This window comes from Rutidosis leptorrhynchoides, chromosome 5 (assembly GCF_046630445.1).
Source record: "Rutidosis leptorrhynchoides isolate AG116_Rl617_1_P2 chromosome 5, CSIRO_AGI_Rlap_v1, whole genome shotgun sequence".
NCBI classification, from domain to species: Eukaryota; Viridiplantae; Streptophyta; class Magnoliopsida; order Asterales; family Asteraceae; genus Rutidosis; species Rutidosis leptorrhynchoides.
In genome coordinates this window covers 37,777,751-37,796,479 of record NC_092337.1, presented here as the reverse complement: position 1 = coordinate 37,796,479, position 18,729 = coordinate 37,777,751, and the positions used below count along the sequence as shown (strand labels likewise).

The 18,729-nt window shown below is 31.0% G+C and overlaps 1 protein-coding gene across 1 annotated transcript; it reads left to right on the top strand.

Moving 5' to 3' along the window:
- The first annotated feature begins 13,166 nt into the window (after positions 1-13,166).
- LOC139847450 (long chain base biosynthesis protein 2a-like) lies at positions 13,167-18,596 on the top strand. The gene is made up of 12 exons (XM_071837121.1): positions 13,167-13,295; positions 14,268-14,333; positions 14,618-14,706; positions 14,854-14,999; positions 15,088-15,212; positions 15,302-15,395; positions 15,468-15,631; positions 16,228-16,389; positions 16,529-16,655; positions 16,735-16,901; positions 17,609-17,716; positions 18,138-18,596. The coding sequence occupies exons 1-12, from the start codon at positions 13,167-13,169 to the stop codon at positions 18,231-18,233; spliced, it is 1,473 nt and encodes a 490-aa protein (XP_071693222.1). The 3' UTR covers positions 18,234-18,596.
- Positions 18,597-18,729: the final 133 nt, after the last annotated feature.

Below are 18,729 nucleotides of genomic sequence, written 5' to 3'. Positions count from 1 at the left end.
TGGTACCAGATGTTATTGTATTCGTTCAAGAGAATTTGAACGGGGTATGACATGTGGTATCAGAGCGGTGGTCTTAGCGAACCAGGTCTGGCATTAGTGTGTCTAACTGATAAGTCGTTAGGATGCATTAGTGAGTCTGGACTTCGACCGTGTCTGCATGTAAAAAGTTTTGCTTATCATTTAGTGTTGAAAATTATTTACTTATCATCCTTAAAGTCTAGACATGTCTTACTGCCTCTATTACATAGACAGTGTATAGATAAATTCATATCTTAGCGTATCTGTTATTGTTACCTTTGCCTGACAGCTTCCGTAGATTCCTCCATAACTTATGGGATTTTAGTATTATATATGCGTATGTAAATTATGTATTACAGGGTACTAATCTACATCCGATAATCTAATTCTTATAGAAAATACTTCATTTAATCGTACGAGATGAATCCCTCAATCAGTTCGAATTCCTCTGATTTCGATAGCTATTTCGATATGAAGTTTCACCTAAGTTCCGAAAGCAGTGTTACCAGAATAAATCAATCATCCATCCCCAATTTATCTGATGGGTTCGTAGATGACTTAATGAATGGAGACGCGAAGAAGGCGATCCCCTCCACCAACCGAATTCACCTTTTGGCGAAGAACCTGAAGTACTTACCGACGAACCTATTCGAAGCACCATTTTCAGCCTCATTTCCATGGTAACTCGTCACGATTATATTCTATCTACAATTCTAAACCTTATTCATTCGTTCGTTCCAACCGACAATCACCCTGGAGTAATAGAAGAAGTCAACAAGCTTTGCGCCCGAGTTGTAGCCTTGGAAAATATGGTGCAAAACATACCAGCTTCAGCAACATCACCGGCACCAACAGTACCATCAATAACAGCACCCGTACCATCAATAACACACGCCTCAACATCTCATTCTGTACATCGATTATAATAATCAATCTACGTATCGTTCTACATTATTTAACTTCGTTCGACATGATGATTATGTAATCTTTAATATTTTATAGATTATGTACTCTAATTCTAACCGAAAAGCAAATGAGTTTAATGTTATATTAACTCATTAAATCCATAATTACATCTGAAGAAAATATATATGTACATATGTTTTCATAAAGATTGTAATTAAAAATTCTTTTGTACAAACTGTTAATGGTGAAAATATTTTAACGGGTAGGTAATACCCGAGGAATATTTAGATTTCACATTAATAAGTTACACTGTACATTCTTTGAATTTGATTCAACGATAATTTACTATCCTATTTACAACCACCGATATAAGTATCCGTTCACCAAAGAATAACTATTTCCATTCAAATTCAATTTCATATTTGGATTTTGACCTATCAGAATCCAACAAATGGCATAATGAAGAAATAATGGACACAATAAAAATTGATTAGAAACGGACTAATTAACAATATGAAATTTTGTTAAGAATCCACGCTAACAGTTCCTAGCTAACTGTTCCTAGCTAACTGATTACATTTTATTTATCGCAATTTATTTATCGCAATTTAATTATCGCAATTTTATTTATCGTCATTTAATTTCTGTTATTTACTTTACGCACTTTATTTATCGTCATTTAATTTCTGTTATTTATTTTACGCACTTTAAATATCGGGACATGTATACAAGGTTTTGACATATCATATCGACCCATCTTTATATATTATTTGGAATAACAATAGACACTCTATATGCAGTAATGCGGGAGTTAGCTATACAGGGTTGAGGTTGATTCTATAATAATATATATAGTTTGAGTTGTGATCGAGTCTGAGATGTATACGGGTCACGATACGTATTAATTAATTCGGATATTATATATTAAGCTATATATGAATTATTGGACTGTTAATTGTGGACTATCAACTGTGGACTGCCGACATTGGACAATTAAAATATTGATTATAACATATGAAACTAAACAATTCTTCAAGCTTGCCACTTGATTTCATCTTAAAACTCATTTGTATCTTGACGATTACAATTTGCGTTCAAACCTTTCATGATTCTTGAAAACACCTCAATCGAGAGGATGAACCAACCGCATTTCATCTACGAAAGAAGAGATTGATGCATATAGTTATGCACTTGAAAACTCTCGGAACCTGAGTAAACGTTTAACACGTATCTGTGATAGCTCCTTTGGCGTTGTTATTACCGAAAATAATTTTACAATCCCTCTCCAAATTAGCCAATTTCATCACAGCTCCAGCAAATCAACTTCGACTCTTCATTTGAAACAACCTTATTATAACTTTGATATATATGCGTGCTCTTTTATTGTTACCGGGGAACCTTTCATATTCCACCATGTTACCATCAGCGTTTAATCATCTAAAAACACAATTCTCTTGAAACCACTTCAGAATGATAACCGATGATTCATATATCGTAGCATTAAATGCAGAGGAAACAGAAAAATTGTAGATGGTCTAAACGGTCAAAAGTTTAATGATAAAAAAAAGAGTGTTGGGAACGCTCGATAGAAAATTTGGTACTGAACAACAGATTGAGCAAACCATGAAGGAGACCAGGCCAAATACCAGGACCATACCATATATTTAAAGAATCTAGGTAATTCTGGATCCGATGAAACCTTCAACGAATATCTTGCTCCGTACTCATGTTAAAATCTTGCGTAAAATCTTTCTTCATCAACCATCGAACTTAGAAATCCCAAAATATCATCATAAATACCTTCAATATTTCTGAGGATATTTTCATAACTATTCTTGTCCGAAATTAGTTATCTCTTCGTGCTATCCGTATTACATCATAAAGGAAACCATTTTAGTTTCTAAATTTCTTTAAAATTCGAGTTTAAATTATGAATGACTTCTGGAGTAGTGTTGGAAATTGATGCATGAGTTAGTATAATATAATGACACTTGATCAACGTGATTATATTACAGTAAGTCATGCTGAGTTTCTTATGGGACGTGATGATTCACAGACCATAACATCATCACGTGCCATGTTAGATAACTCTTCCATTCTGATTAAATTCTGAACATATCAAGAAAATATATTCTTGATAGTTCTATTCTCAGTGATTCTGGTAATTTGACAAATCAAATCGTGCTATCACGTTCCTTCCTATTTAGAACATTATAATCATTCAAAACTCTATATCTACAAATTCTGGACCATTATTCGCTTGATCTAGAATCGGGAAGAGAAAACAAAAGAATGAAGATCTGAAATAAAAATGGGAGGATTATAAATACAATAGTCCCTAGAGCATAATAGAAATAAACAGATTTTTCAGGTGGGAGTTGGAAAAGAAGAACGATCATTGCGATAGTTAGAATAAGAACAAGGATCAGAACAGGGTTAAGCATCTTCATAAATCTTTTGAATTTGGGAATTGAGTATAGAAGTGGTGAAAACTAATGGAACGGAAAAGGTAAATTTATAAAGGAAATATCAGATGAAGTAATCGAGACAGATGATCGCATTTAATTACAGAGATCTTAACTTCCATAAATCCCGAAGAATCAGATTTTATAGATTACCAAGATTTTCTTTTAAATTCCCTGATTTCCAAAAATCAACCGTGACTACGTCACCGGTTAAGACAAACTTGCATTTATTCATTTCACTCTTTTGTGATAGCTTCACTCGTACGCTTCGAGTAATCGAATCGTTTTATCTATATTAATCAATATTGATAAAACTCTATTTATCAACTCATATTCGTCATAAAAACATGTTCATTGTTAACTATGACAACCTCGCTCAAATTTCTGGACGAAATTTCTTTAACGAGTAGGTACTGTGACGACCCGGGAATTTCCGACCAAATTTAAACTTAATCTTAATATGAATTCGACACGATAAGCAAAGTCTATAATTTTGAGTCTAAAAATTCTGAACTAATTTCATATATGCAATTACCCTTTGACTATTCCCGACGATTCACGAACAACTAATTGTAAATAAAAATGTATATATAAATATATATGTATATATATATATATATATATATATATATATATATTAATAACATATTATGTGTTTAGCTGTTGAATTACAGATATAAGATAAGTTATGATTTAAAAATAAAAACTTGATAAGTAATAAATTTATATAATATATATTTTGAAACTTTGAATATAAGTATTTAGAAACACTCGTTTTATTTTATTATCGAAGTTCACAACAAATAATTATAATGACAATGGTTATATCAATATTATTACCCTCATTGCTATAAAAATTTCTACTAATATTAAAATCAGTATTAGGAGTATTTTTATTTTATATAGATATGAAGTGTGATAAATAAAAATTGTTATAGTATGATTATTGCTAATGTTATTATTACCAATGATATTATTATTAATATTAGTAACATTATAAATTAATATTTTTTTATCATTATTATTAATATTGTAGATATTATTACCAATAACATTATTATTATAAAGTGATATTTTTTTTTTACATTAAGAGTGTTATTATAATTATATTTATTAATTAATAAGTTCAGAAAATAAAATACAGATAATATACCTACATATGTATAAAAATAGATTTAACAATACATACATAGATATATATACAAATATATATATTCATAATACATATAATTTATTATTATTATTATTAATGATATATACTTATTATATAAATCAATAAAATCGTACAAAAGTTGTTAACCATATCTATCTATATTGTAATTGATCTGGTTCTGTCGCTATATTGATAACAAGCTCGATTTGGAATCACAGAACACAACAAAAGCAGTTGTATATCAATTCCCGTTTTATTTTTTTATTTCTTTTTGCTGTCCTTCCTTTTGCTTTAGTAAAACGTCCACTTCAAATTGTCAATCCAAAGAAAAATCGATGATACTTTATTACTGTTTCAATTATTCGATTACAATGAATATAAATTATTGCAATTCGTTAATAAAGGAGAAATTAAGAAACCCTGCACCAAAATACCATGTTCTTCATAGCTTTTATACAATAGCTTGATTTTGAACAAAACTTTAAAATCCAAAAATGTAGTTTTGTTAGGAATTGTTTACTCATTCTACCTGCAAAATCCCAATCTCTAAATCTTTTTATCTAATTCGAATTTTAGAGTCAAAGTTCAAGCTCAAAAAGTCAAACGTTTCGTTCTAAGATGAAATTTGAATTCAGGTTGATGTTTTAGAATCAATTAAATGATCAGAATATTTCTAATAAAAGTTTGGAATATAAATCATGTTGTAACCACGGCTTAAAACTTACTAGAATTCGAAATCAGTTGATGAGTTCTTCTTCCATTCACGAACAGCAAACCAAACTGTTTTGATGTTTATTTTTTTTTCTTGCTCGCTTTTATTGTTAATCAAAATCACAACTTCATAGTCCCTGGTTGTTTGCAACGCCTTGATTCTTGTTTGGTAATTCGTTCTGTGATTTATTTGTATCCTGGTCGACATACGTTGATGAAGAAGAAAGGAAATACAAACAAATGGGTTATATAGTTTCGGTTCTAGGATTATTACAGAAAAATAAGGTAGCTCAGGTGGTTTAAGGGTATAAGCGGGGAGCGGGAGGTCATGAATTCGAGTCCAGTTGTGGCCATATTATTTTTGGAAAACACTTAAGGTAGACACTTCATTATAATTATTATTAATATTATCATTTTTACTATTATTATGTTATTATTATTATTATTATTATTATTATTGTTATAATTATTAACAATTGTATTATCATTAAGTTGATTATTATCATTATTAGTAGTAATATAATTATTAGTATTATTAATTTACATTTATTATTATTAGTATAGTTATTACTACTAAATATTATTATTATTGTTACTAGTATTGTTAAATTTTAGATATTATTATTATTACTACTAATATTAGTAACATGAGAAAGATTATCATTTTACTAATCTTTATGATGATTATAGTTACAAATAAGATTATAATTATTAACAGACTTATTAACATTATCATCTTATTTGTAATATTAAGTATTATAATTATTATCAATATTACCACTATTAATATTATTTTGACTACTATTATAATTAATATACAAAAAAAATATTTAATACATATAATATAACAAAGATTAATATTTTTATATAACAAAATGAATATAAGAAACATATATATATATTATTATTAATATAAAAAGGATACAATTAATAAATTTATATGTATTTGTTCGATTACGAGTGTATACATTAATGATTATACAAATAATATAGGTTCGTGAATCCGAGGTCAACCCTGCATTGTTCACTTGTTCAATGTCGTTCTATGTATTTTTACTACAAAATACAGTATGGTGAGTTCATTTGCTCCTTTTTTTACTCATTACATTTTTGGGCTGAGAATACATGCAAATGCTTTATTAACTGTTTTACAATATTTATATGCGTGAGTTCATTTGATTCCCTTTTACTCTTTACATTTTAGGACTGAGAATACATGCGTTTTTTTACAACTGCTTTATTAATTGCTTTTGAAATACATTTTGAACTGCGAATACATGAAATACTTTTATAAATGTTTGACGAGATAGACACAAGCAAAATATTCCTCGAATGAATTATTATGCAGACAGAAGTTCTGCGAATTATTATTGAATTATGTGAACATGATAATTGCCACCGTTGAATTATGTGGACATGATAATTGTCACCGTTGAATTATGTGGACATGATAATTACCACCTTTGAATTATTATTATTATTATTATTATTATTATTATTATTATTATTATTATTATTATTATTATTATTATTATTATTATAATAATTATTAACAATTGTATTATCATTAAGTTGATTATTATCATTATTAGTAGTAATATAATTATTAGTATTATTAATTTACATTTATTATTATTAGTATAGTTATTACTACTAAATATTATTATTATTGTTACTAGTATTGTTAAATTTTAGATATTATTATTATTACTACTAATATTAGTAACATGAGAAAGATTATCATTTTACTAATCTTTATGATGATTATAGTTACAAATAAGATTATAATTATTAACAGAATTATTAACATTATCATCTTATTTGTAATATTAAGTATTATAATTATTATCAATATTACCACTATTAATATTATTTTGACTACTATTATAATTAATATACAAAAAAAAATATTTAATACATATAATATAACAAAGATTAATATTTTTATATAACAAAATGAATATAAGAAACATATATATATATATATATATATATTATTCATATAAAAAGGATACAATTAATAAATTTATATGTATTTGTTCGATTACGAGTGTATACATTAATGATTATGCAAATAATATAGGTTCGTGAATCCGAGGTTAACCCTGCATTGTTCACTTGTTCAATGTCGTTCTATGTATTTTTACTAAAAAATACAGTATGGTGAGTTCATTTGCTCCTTTTTTTACTCATTACATTTTTGGGCTAAGAATACATGCAAATGCTTTATTAACTGTTTTACAATATTTATATGCGTGAGTTCATTTGATTCCCTTTTACTCTTTACATTTTGGGACTGAGAATACATGCGTTTTTTTTACAACTGCTTTATTAATTGCTTTTGAAATACATTTTGAACTACGAATACAAGAAATGCTTTTATAAATGTTTGACGAGATAGACACAAGCAAAACATTCCTCGAATGAATTATTATGCAGACAGAAGTTCTGCGAATTATTATTGAATTATGTGAACATGATAATTGCTACCGTTGAATTATGTGGACATGATAATTGCCACCGTTGAATTATGTGGACATGATAATTGCCACCGTTGAATTATGTGGACATGATAATTACCACCCTTGAATTATGTGGACATGATAATTGCCACCAATTGATGTGAATGTTATATATCGAGAGAATGATTTTTATACACAGGTTATGTGTATGTTATTTTTGTACACGAGATATGTGTACGGTTACTAAGATTTATGAAAGATGATTTCGTACACTAGAAAGGTGTACTGTATTTAAAATATATCGCATGTACATTACAGGTGGGTATAGGATTCGGGCCCATTTGTACCATGCAGCTTTTAAATCTTGTGGTCTATCAAAATGATGAATTTTATTGTCTACGATAAACTTATGAACTCACCAACCTTTTGGATGACACTTTTAAGCATGTTTATTCTCAGGTATGAAAGAAACCTTCCGCTGTGCATTTGCTCGTATTACATGGAGTCGCTCATGGCATATAGAGGTCCGTTCATCGCAATGGTACCAGATGTTATTGTATTCGTTCAAGAGAATTTGGACGAGGTATGACACTACACTTATTTAATGACGTCATATGTATTTTTACTACAAAATACAGTATGGTGAGTTTCATTTGCTCCATTTTTAAATGCTTTTGCAATATATATTTTTGGGACTGAGAATACATGCGCTGCTTTTATAAATATTTTACGAAATATACACAAGTAATCGAAACTACATTATATGGTTGAATGATCGAAGCCGAATATGCCCCTTTTGCTTGGTAACCTAAGAATTAGTAACCAATCTACTAATTGATGCGAATCCCAAAGATAGATCTATTGGGCTTAACAAACCACATCCGTTGTAGCGGATGCGTTAGTACTTCGATGTTGTTTTATCATGTCCGATGGATGTCCTGAAATGATAGGGGATATTCTTATATGCATCTTGTTAATGTCGGTTACCAGGTGTTAAATCCATATGAATGATATTTTTGTCTCTATGCATGGGACGTATGTTTATGAGAAATGGAAATATGAAATCTTGTGGTCTATTAAAAATTATGAAATGATTGTTTATGATAAACTAATGAACTCACCAACCTTTTGGTTGACACTTGAAAGCATGTTTATTCTCAGGTACGAAAGAAATCTTCCGCTGTGTATTTGCTCATATTAGAGATATTACTTGGAGTCGTTCATGACATATTTCAAAAGACGTTGCATTCGAGTCGTTGAGTTCATTAAGATTATCATTAAGTCAATTATAGTTAGATATATTATGAAATGGTATGCATGCCGTCAACTTTCAAAGTAATGAAAGATTGTCTTTTCAAAAACGAATGCAAGATTTGTAAAATGTATCCTATAGAGGTCAAGTACCTCGCGATGTAACCAAATGTTATTGTATTCGTTCTTATGGATTAGGACGGGTCTTTACATTCTTGATCTTGTATGTTGATGACATACTACTTATTGGAAATGACATTCCAACTTTGCAAGATGTCAAATCTTGGCTTGGAAAATATTTTGCCATGAAAGATCTTGGAGAAGCTAAGTATATTCTAGGAATCAGGATCTATAGAAATAGATCCAAAAGGCTTATTGGTTTGAGTCAAAGTACATACATTGACAAAATCTTACGAAGATATAACATGCAAAACTCCAAGCGCGGAGCATTGCCCATGCAAAATGGCATAACCTTGAGCAAGTCTCAAAGTCCTATCACACCTGATGAGATAAGACGAATGAAATGTGTTCCGTATGCTTCGGCTATAGGATCCATTATGTATGCCATGTTATGTACTAGACCTGATGTCTCGTTAGCTTTGAGTTTGACGAGTCGTTATCAACAGAATCCAGGTGAAGAACATTGGATTGCTGTTAAGAGCATTCTTAAATATTTACGGAGAACTAAAGATATGTTCTTGGTTTACGGTGGTTTGGAAGAAGAGTTGAGTATTAGATGTTATACAGATGCTAGTTTCCAAACTGATCGAGATGATTCTCGATCCCAGTCAGGGTATGTCTTTGTCATGAATGGCGGGGCAGTTGATTGGAGAAGCTCAAAGCAGTGCACAGTTGCATAGTCTACAATGGAAGCAGAATACATTGCTGCCTCAGAAGCTGCTCAAGAAGCTGTCTGGATTAGGAAGTTTATTGCTGAACTCGGAGTAGTTCCCAGCATTGAATCCCCTATGAAAATGTACTGTGATAATTCAAGTGCTATTATACTTGCGAAAGAATCACGTGTACGTAAAGGTAGCAGACACATTCTTCGAAAGTTTGACTACATTCAAGAAGTCGTTGAAAGGAATGATATTAGTATTCTTAAGGTTCATACAAATGATAATGTGGCTGACCCGTTCACGAAGCCCATGACACACAACAAGCATGATGATCATGCTAGTAGTATTGGACTTCGTTATGCTGCCGATCTTTTTAATTTGTAATTTAGTATTTGGATATTTTTGGAACATTAAGCAGTTTTATCTTAATGAATTGATATATAGTTGGTATGATCAGTTTCATTTATATCACTGTGTTTTATATTAGCATGTTTAATCCATGAATAATTGTTGATTATTCAAAATCTCCATAATCGGTTATGTTATGGGAATAACATGAATTAAGATTAATATGAAATTTTGGTTATATTCATTGATAATGAATAGTTAACTTATTGAGACCAAAATTCATATGTATTCATTGATGATGAATATTGGAATGACCCAACTATGAGATGTCACTACATGGATCGTAGTCAGTAGTGAATCTTTTAGTAATTATGTTTTTATGTCCTTGGACTTGAGATGCACGCCAGTTTTGATGTGTGGAACATTGTACTTTGATATGGTTAAATGCTGTCCTGAATAAGGCTGTTATAAAGGCCATTATTGGGTATAATGTAAAGCTCGTGATAGACACGTGTATGCAATATAGGATTTGTTCCTCTAAAATATTTGGAGTTAGATACTTTTTGAGCTCCTCGATGAATGAATAAGATATTTGTGTGGCCGAACCCAGATGTAATTAAGATGATACTTAATTAGTTTGGTGATCTAATTCAGTTCTAAGATCGAGAAACAAAATTGTTAAACAAATGAGAATGGCCGATGATCCATATCTCAAGTTTAACTAAAGTATCTGAAACAAAAGGACGAATGACATTTAAAACTTACCATAAAAAGTTTCGAGAAACTACCCTCACATGAATTTGGGGACAATGACGTGTTGCTAGACGCTTACCATTGTTTGTATAATTACTTGGTGTTGTGCCATGCACAAGTGGGAGTCTGTAGGATTAATGTGCAAGGTACAACATATAACTATATGGCCAACCTCATTTGAGCCTTCGGGGTCACACACATATACACCGAGAAGTCAAATAAAATATATATATGATGTATATATATTACTCAAGTAACAAAATAGTAAATCGAAATTAATTCATTTACTATTTATATGAATAGTAAATGAAACGAAATTAATTAATTTACTATTCACATGAAAGCGACATGATAGAAATTATTAATTATAAGTTACATAATATACCCCTAAAGTATTTGAGAAATACGACTTTCAAAAAGAAAATTACAAAAGAAGTTAAAACGCTTAAATCATAAATACGACTTTCAAAAAGAAAAATATATCCGTGATCCAAATTGATTGATACTTTTTACTTTACTTCATATTATATATATGGACGAGAGAATTGAAAAGAGAGGAAGTAAGAAAAAATAACATTGTTTCATACGGAGTATCATTTTGGATTCATAATATTAATCAAAGGTTGATTAATTATTACTTGGGTTTGGACTAGCATCCATTGACGTTGTTTGAAGTGTAGTGTGAACTATCCTAAGAGACGATCATACTTTTGATCGTAAGTTTCTCTCCGTCTCATCAATTTCTCCAAGAAATGTATATCGTTAACTCCTCTTTTGTTTTATATTCATGACAATTATTATGGTGTAATTGGATCATTGGAATAAATTAATCGTGTGCATGTTTCATTAAATATATGAATATATAATCTTGTAAATGTTTTTATGAAATAATAAAATATTATTATTTTAACTATCCGATGCGTTAATCTGAAATTGGTAAAAGTACACACGGTTTTTCAACAGTTATATCATGTTCTTTTCTTTGTTTTGTTGCTATTATAGCTAACGTTAGAAAATATATAATATCAATTTCTTGAGATTCAACGGATGAAGTACTAAAAATCACTTTGTGATCGTGACCGAAAGTTGAAGTATTAATATTAATTTGTGTAGATTTTTAATTTACTTTTAAGGTTTTGAATGCTATTTGATCTGGGAAAGATGAAGATATGGTGTTTGTGATTTAATTTAAGGGTTTATAGAATTCTAGTTTGAAGACTTGATGAGGAATCTGAGTGAAATGTGTTGAAATTATATAAATGGTTGACTAAATTAGAGTTTATCTTCTTTAACATGATGAAGATGAAGTAGTTAGTAAGTCACGTGCCTGACACATGCATTTACTTAACGTATTACTCAACAGAATGTTAAGCCAGAGACGAAATTGAGATCATATTTACCAATATAACTAATAGATAAAATTTGTCTTATTTGTTATGAATAGTACTATTTAATTTTTCACTTTTCACAAACATAACCCCATAACTTTCATTAAAATACAAATCGAACCCCCCACTTTATACCTAACCCCCTAACTTCCATCAAAATACAAATCGAACCCCCCACTTTATACCTATATTCTAAATTATTATTTATCCCATCACTAACACCAAAAATACTGAATAATAACACCCACCACGCTTTACCGACTTGTACACTGCGCTCAAACAGTAGGACCCACATAGGCCACTACTGTGCTACATTTTTTTTTCTCCAACAATAAAAGAAGCAACTTTCTTAAAAGAAACAACCCTTCAATGCTACCAAAAGATCTCGAAAAACATTCTTTTTTACAAAATAGATCAACTAACTTTAACGCTAAAAGAAGCAACTTTCACAAAAGGAACAACCCTTCAATGTTAGATGTCGAAAAAAATTATTTTTTACAAAATAGATCAAGACTTTTTTTTTAACTCGCATTCAAAACGGAGCCCCGGGCGCGAAGCAAGGGCTCCACAACTAGTTATAAATTTAAGGATGAAAAATGCAGCTTTTGTAATATAGGGATGAAATGAGCAAAATGATTAAAATACAGGGATGATTTGGGCAATTTTGTCATAAATCAAATATATGAAAAACCTTATAAAAACTTCAAAAGTTCCATCAGTTGGAAGCAGCAGCACTGGGTGAGGTACCACTTCTTCCAGTCAAATCACCATTTTCCCTTTATCTCTCCATTCGCCGGCGTTTCATTTCCGATCAACTTCCGTCATTCACGGCCACCATACATTACATACAAAACATATATATTTAATGAAACATGATCACAATTCCGTATGCAACCGCCTTAACAACCTTCTTCAGTTATGGATTGCTATTCGCTTTTGGTCAATTACGTGATTTTTTCCGTTGTATATTTGATTGGTGTAAAGATAATAATAATCTTCAGGTTCATCATACACACATATTCCTCTTTGTATATGCATACATACTACACATTTCTCTTTTGTTACTTGTATTATATATTCCGTATTTAATTTAATCTATTATTACTCCGTATCATTATTATATTATTAATTATTATTATTATTATTTTTAAAAATAGTTACTATTATTTTGTTTAATCAATACTAATATAATAATAATATACTCCTCAATACAGTAATATACTTATACTTTACTAATTATATTAAGGAGTAATATACTTACGGAGTGTAATGTAAATTAAGAATTTAACTGTGTCATAAGATAAGAAGTGATTAAGAAAGTAAAATTTTACTCTATAGTATCTAATTAAAAAATACAATCAATACATATTATCAGTATTCATGTATTTACATATTTAGCTTAAATTTCATTTTAAATTCTAATTCTAAAGGTAAAAGGTAGTAATTTGTAATTTGTTCACTTTAAAATCATAATAATTAAGTATTTTAAAATTAAATGTTAATTTATATATTACTATTATCTAATTAAGTTCCGGTTGTCTTCAATGAAATCCAAGTAAAGTCCTTTGATTGGATATCACATCGATCCAGGAGAAAGAAGTTAGATTGGCTCACGTGGCTTAACGATCCTAGTGTATATTTAAAATTGAATTAGCTTATTGTATGTAGTTTTTAGTCGGGTTTGCTCCCTTCGCAACCCATGTCGAGATTTGTACTTTTATTTTGGCTTCCTAGTTGGTTGCCATTGTGTATTGTATTCTTCAAGTAATATAATTTTGCCTTGCTTTACAAAAAAAAAAAAAAAAAAAAAAAAAAAAAATATGATCTAATCTTAACATTTCATTCTCATATACAACATATTATATTATGTATTATGTATTAATTGTTAATTATTATTAATTATCTAATCAACAAATCAATTAGTAATGATGTTATTATATAAGGATGATGATTATGTTGGTGTGTATTATTAGGGCTATGCACCGATCTGTCTAGGGCTGGAAGATTTCTACAATCGCCGTCTATATCTTCGTGTTCAGGTAAATAAATATAAATATAAATATAAATACTAAAGTAAATGAGCGCTTAAATTCCGTCGTTAAAATAGAGCGCTTTAAAAGTGCTTTACATGATTAATCGGGATTAATTGGTCACTGTAAATCGAGGATTAATCAGCAGGGATTAACAGCTCAAAATGTCGAACTTAATAACATTCAATTAATCCCTAATTTATCCCCAATTTACAGATCCAATTAGTGTTTTTTCAACATTGCAGATACATTTTTTTTTTTTTTTTTTGTTTTAAAAATGCATGTACATGCAGGATTGTTTTGGACGACCTATATCGAGCCCCCCTGATGCTTGGATTGATGTGGTGGAGCGTGTTTCCATTGATAATAATAAGACACTCAGGTCATATGAATACAAAGTTTGTTTCTGAATAATAATTATAAATTATAATGCTTCCAATGCTAGGACATGCATGGAATTGTCAGTTTATTGAGTAAATATTGAAACCTAAACATTCATTATAAACTCACATATTTATAATTTTGGCAGGCGAACTACCAACGTAAATCGATGTATTAACTTGGCGTCGTACAACTATCTTGGATTTGCTGCTACAGATGAGTACTGCACTCCCCGGGTTATTCAATCTATGAACACATACTCTGCAAGCACTTGCAGTACTCGTGTTGATGGAGGTAGTTTTACGGTTTCATACTTGTGTCGTAATTGAATCACGTACATGATCTGTTAGCATTATAACGTTCTTTATTTTGATGCGTTCAGGCACGACCAAACTGCATACTGAATTGGAGCAGGTGGTTGCTGATTTTGTTGGTAAACCTGCTGCCATAGTTACTGGCATGGGTTATGTCACTAACTCTGCTATCCTTCCTGTCTTAATTGGAAAAGTGCGTATAACGCTATTTAATGAATAATAATAATACTCCGGTAAAAATTAGATGTTTACGTTTCTGATTCGTTGTGTAAATTGAAACAGGGAGGGTTAATAATTAGTGATACTTTGAACCATAATTCTATTGTTAATGGTGCTCGGGGATCGGGTGCTACGGTTGAAGTATTTCAACATAACAGTAAGTGTGTATTGCTATTTGGTTGTCAAAAATCATTTTGATCCTTCGTTTACCGTTGTAGTTTGTTTGTAGCGCCATCATCGTTGGAGAAAGTATTGAGAAGATGTGTTGTTGGTGGACAACGAAGAACTCGTAAAGCTTGGAAGAAAATTATTGTTGTTGTGGAGGGGATATACAGCATGGAAGGGGAAATTTGCAAGCTTCCTGAAATTGTTGCTATCTGTAAAAAATACAAGGTGATGCATATAATTTCTATTTTTGGTAACAATATAATCACTACGTCCCTATCTAATTGTTCAGTATTCCTTTTTTGAATGTTCCAAATTAATTATGCAATTCTATAAGTTGAAAAGAGAAGTAAGGTAAAGTTCATTTATACATTTACTTTATGCATGTAAGACAAAAGAATAGGTAAAAAGTAAGGGGTAAAACCGTAAAGTAAAAAAAAAAAGTACAGTGAAATAATGACATTTCTAAAATTGTGTCTTTTTTGTTTGGGGTCAATTAATATGGGACGGAGGGAGTATCTTTTTTTTACTACCGTCATTCTATGAAATTGATATAGATATATCTGTTATCTGAATAACGAAATCATATAATATGATGATAACTGCCTATACCAAATATCAACTGAAGTAAGAGTACCTTTTACTTCTCATGTATGCATGTCAAAGTCTAGAATTTCACGTGTTTGGACCCCGTCAGTGACTCCTAACCGCCGTTAAAAAAAAAAAAAGTTTCCATCTCTTTTGTTATGTAGGCAGTCATTTCTCTTGAATATGAATATTTTTTTGGTGAACCATCTTTATTTTTTTTATTCTGTAAGTAACAGGCATATGTGTATTTGGATGAGGCTCACAGTATCGGAGTAATTGGGAAAACAGGAAGAGGTGTCTGTGAGCTTTTAGGTGTGGATACTAGCGATGTAGATATAATGATGGGTACTTTCTCAAAATCATTTGGATCATGTGGTGGTTATATAGCAGGATCAAAGGTTTGTTTTTTAACACAATATTTTCCATTTATTAATATGATTGGCTTTCTTTTCATAGTCAGCATCAATAAATGAGTTAGATCGTCCCAGATGAAATAATGAGTGAGAGATATTCTAATATTTCTATTTTGCATTTCAGGAACTTATTCAGTATTTAAAATATAATTGTCCTGCACATATATACGGCACATCGTTATCACCTCCTGCTGCTCAACAAATTATATCGACTATAAACGTTATTCTTGGCAAGGATGGCTCTAGTCGAGGTACATATGTCGCATCTAAAATAATTGATCTTTCAGCATTAGCTGATTTTTTACTATTATTTTATTTGTTTAAATATAGGTGCTTGGAAGCTTGCTCAAATTCGTGAGAACAGCAACTATTTTAGGTCCGAGCTGAAGAAATCGGGCTTTGAGGTTTTAGGGGATAATGATTCGCCCGTGATGCCGATAATGCTTTATAATCCTGCAAAAATTCCTGCCTTTTCAAGGGAGTGTTTCAAACGAAATGTATGTGTGATCCCTCCCTACCTTTTTTTTTTTTTTTTTTTTTTTTTTTGGAACAGCATCCCTCCCTACATTCTGGTTCTTTAACTGGAGGTGTTAAAATGGGTGGGTCATGCAGTTGGTTAAGGTGTTTGGGTCAATATGGGTAATCTTCAAACTGGTTGAAAGGGGCTGATCGCTTTTCCTGGAACACTTGTTCAAAGTTTGTAACCATCACAAGAGAGCCCAGTGGTTGGGGCTCTGAGTTTCTTAAGAGGTCTCAGGTTCGAATCCTGTCTAGGACGAATATTTTGTGGTGGTCAGGGAAGGGTTGCCAACAGCCAAGGAGTAATCCTACTGGGCTGCGTACATCTTAGTATGTGGTCGGATTACTCGCCCTCCCAGGTAGCCGAACAGGGAAAACCTTATACCTTTTACCTTTTTACCTTTTACTTGTTCAAAGTTTGTCCTATTTGTAACTAGCTAGGTGTAAATATGATATAGTAAATTATGTTAAGAGACTTCGGGCTATTTTCAACCACTTGTATCTATTTGACTGGTTTCTTTAGTGTTTTTTTATTCTATCCACCCAATTTGACCCATTTGAGATATAACGAATGACCTAAATCAACCCATTATATAACCATACGGGTCAAAATTTGGACATCTTTTAACCTTTAAGGTCCTTATAGAGTTGTAGATTTTACTAATTTATAATTTTATGAAAAAAGGTAGCGGTTGTCAACGTAGCTTTCCCAGTCACCCCTCTACTGTTAGCTAGAGCACGTTTATGTATATCTGCTGCTCATACACGAGACGACTTGGTGAAGGCCTTAGAGGTAACAACCTTACCTTTTCATAATGAATTTACTTGATCTTTCTTCTTGTAACACAATCTGGTTGCGGTGGTTAGAGGTTGCAATTTCGACCCATTTACTTCAGACCATATTATATCCTTATCAGGTATTAAAACATAAAAGTTTCTTAATATAACAAACTACTTGAAATGGATTGAACGACCAAAGTTGCTCAAAGTGGTTTAGAGATTATAAAAATTGACCAAAAGAGTATGTCAACTTAGATCCAGCCTTTATCGAAGGTTACCCGTTTTGACCTGCTACTCAACCCGCCTATTTTTCCATATGTACTTACAGTACTTTAAAGTTGTTCCTTTAAGAACCATGGTTAGAGAACTTGAAATTTATTGTTACAAGTAGGTGCTCTCACTCTTTACCGTAAGTAACAAAGTGGCCTTTTCAGGTTATTAGTACAGTTGGTGACCTAGTAGGCATAAAATACTTTCCTGCTGAACCCAAGAAGACACTACGTGACGAAGGCAGACCGAAGGTTTACTAGATACCGCTTATCGGGTCTGATAAAGCTAAGACTCCCGTAAAGGGGGCCCACATGTACTGCTTTGTCATATATGTACTTGCTGAGTTGTCACTGATCTTGGTCATGAGTCATTGTACAAATGCAACTGCAACATGCTGTGAGTTCACGTTTGTAAAGTTGTGACTTCGATGCGTTCCTCACTCCAACCCCATGTTTGGTAAACCCGGCATGGTTTTGGAGAATAAGTAATTAGTTTTCTTATTCCTTTTCTCGGTCATTTCGTGTAATCTTTATGTAGTTTTTAACATTACTTTGTAAGGATTGTGTAAGGCTTTGTTGGGAATGGGTTGAGGTTTGTCGTTGTATATGTATGTGTTCAGTACTTTTGGGTATTTTGTTATTTGATTTTTTATTTTTTGTTATTTTGCTTGGTTAGAGAATCATGGTTATTTTCTTTTATCGTTCAAATATCAAGTATTATACAACCATTAGAATATGAAATCAATAATTGCTTGAA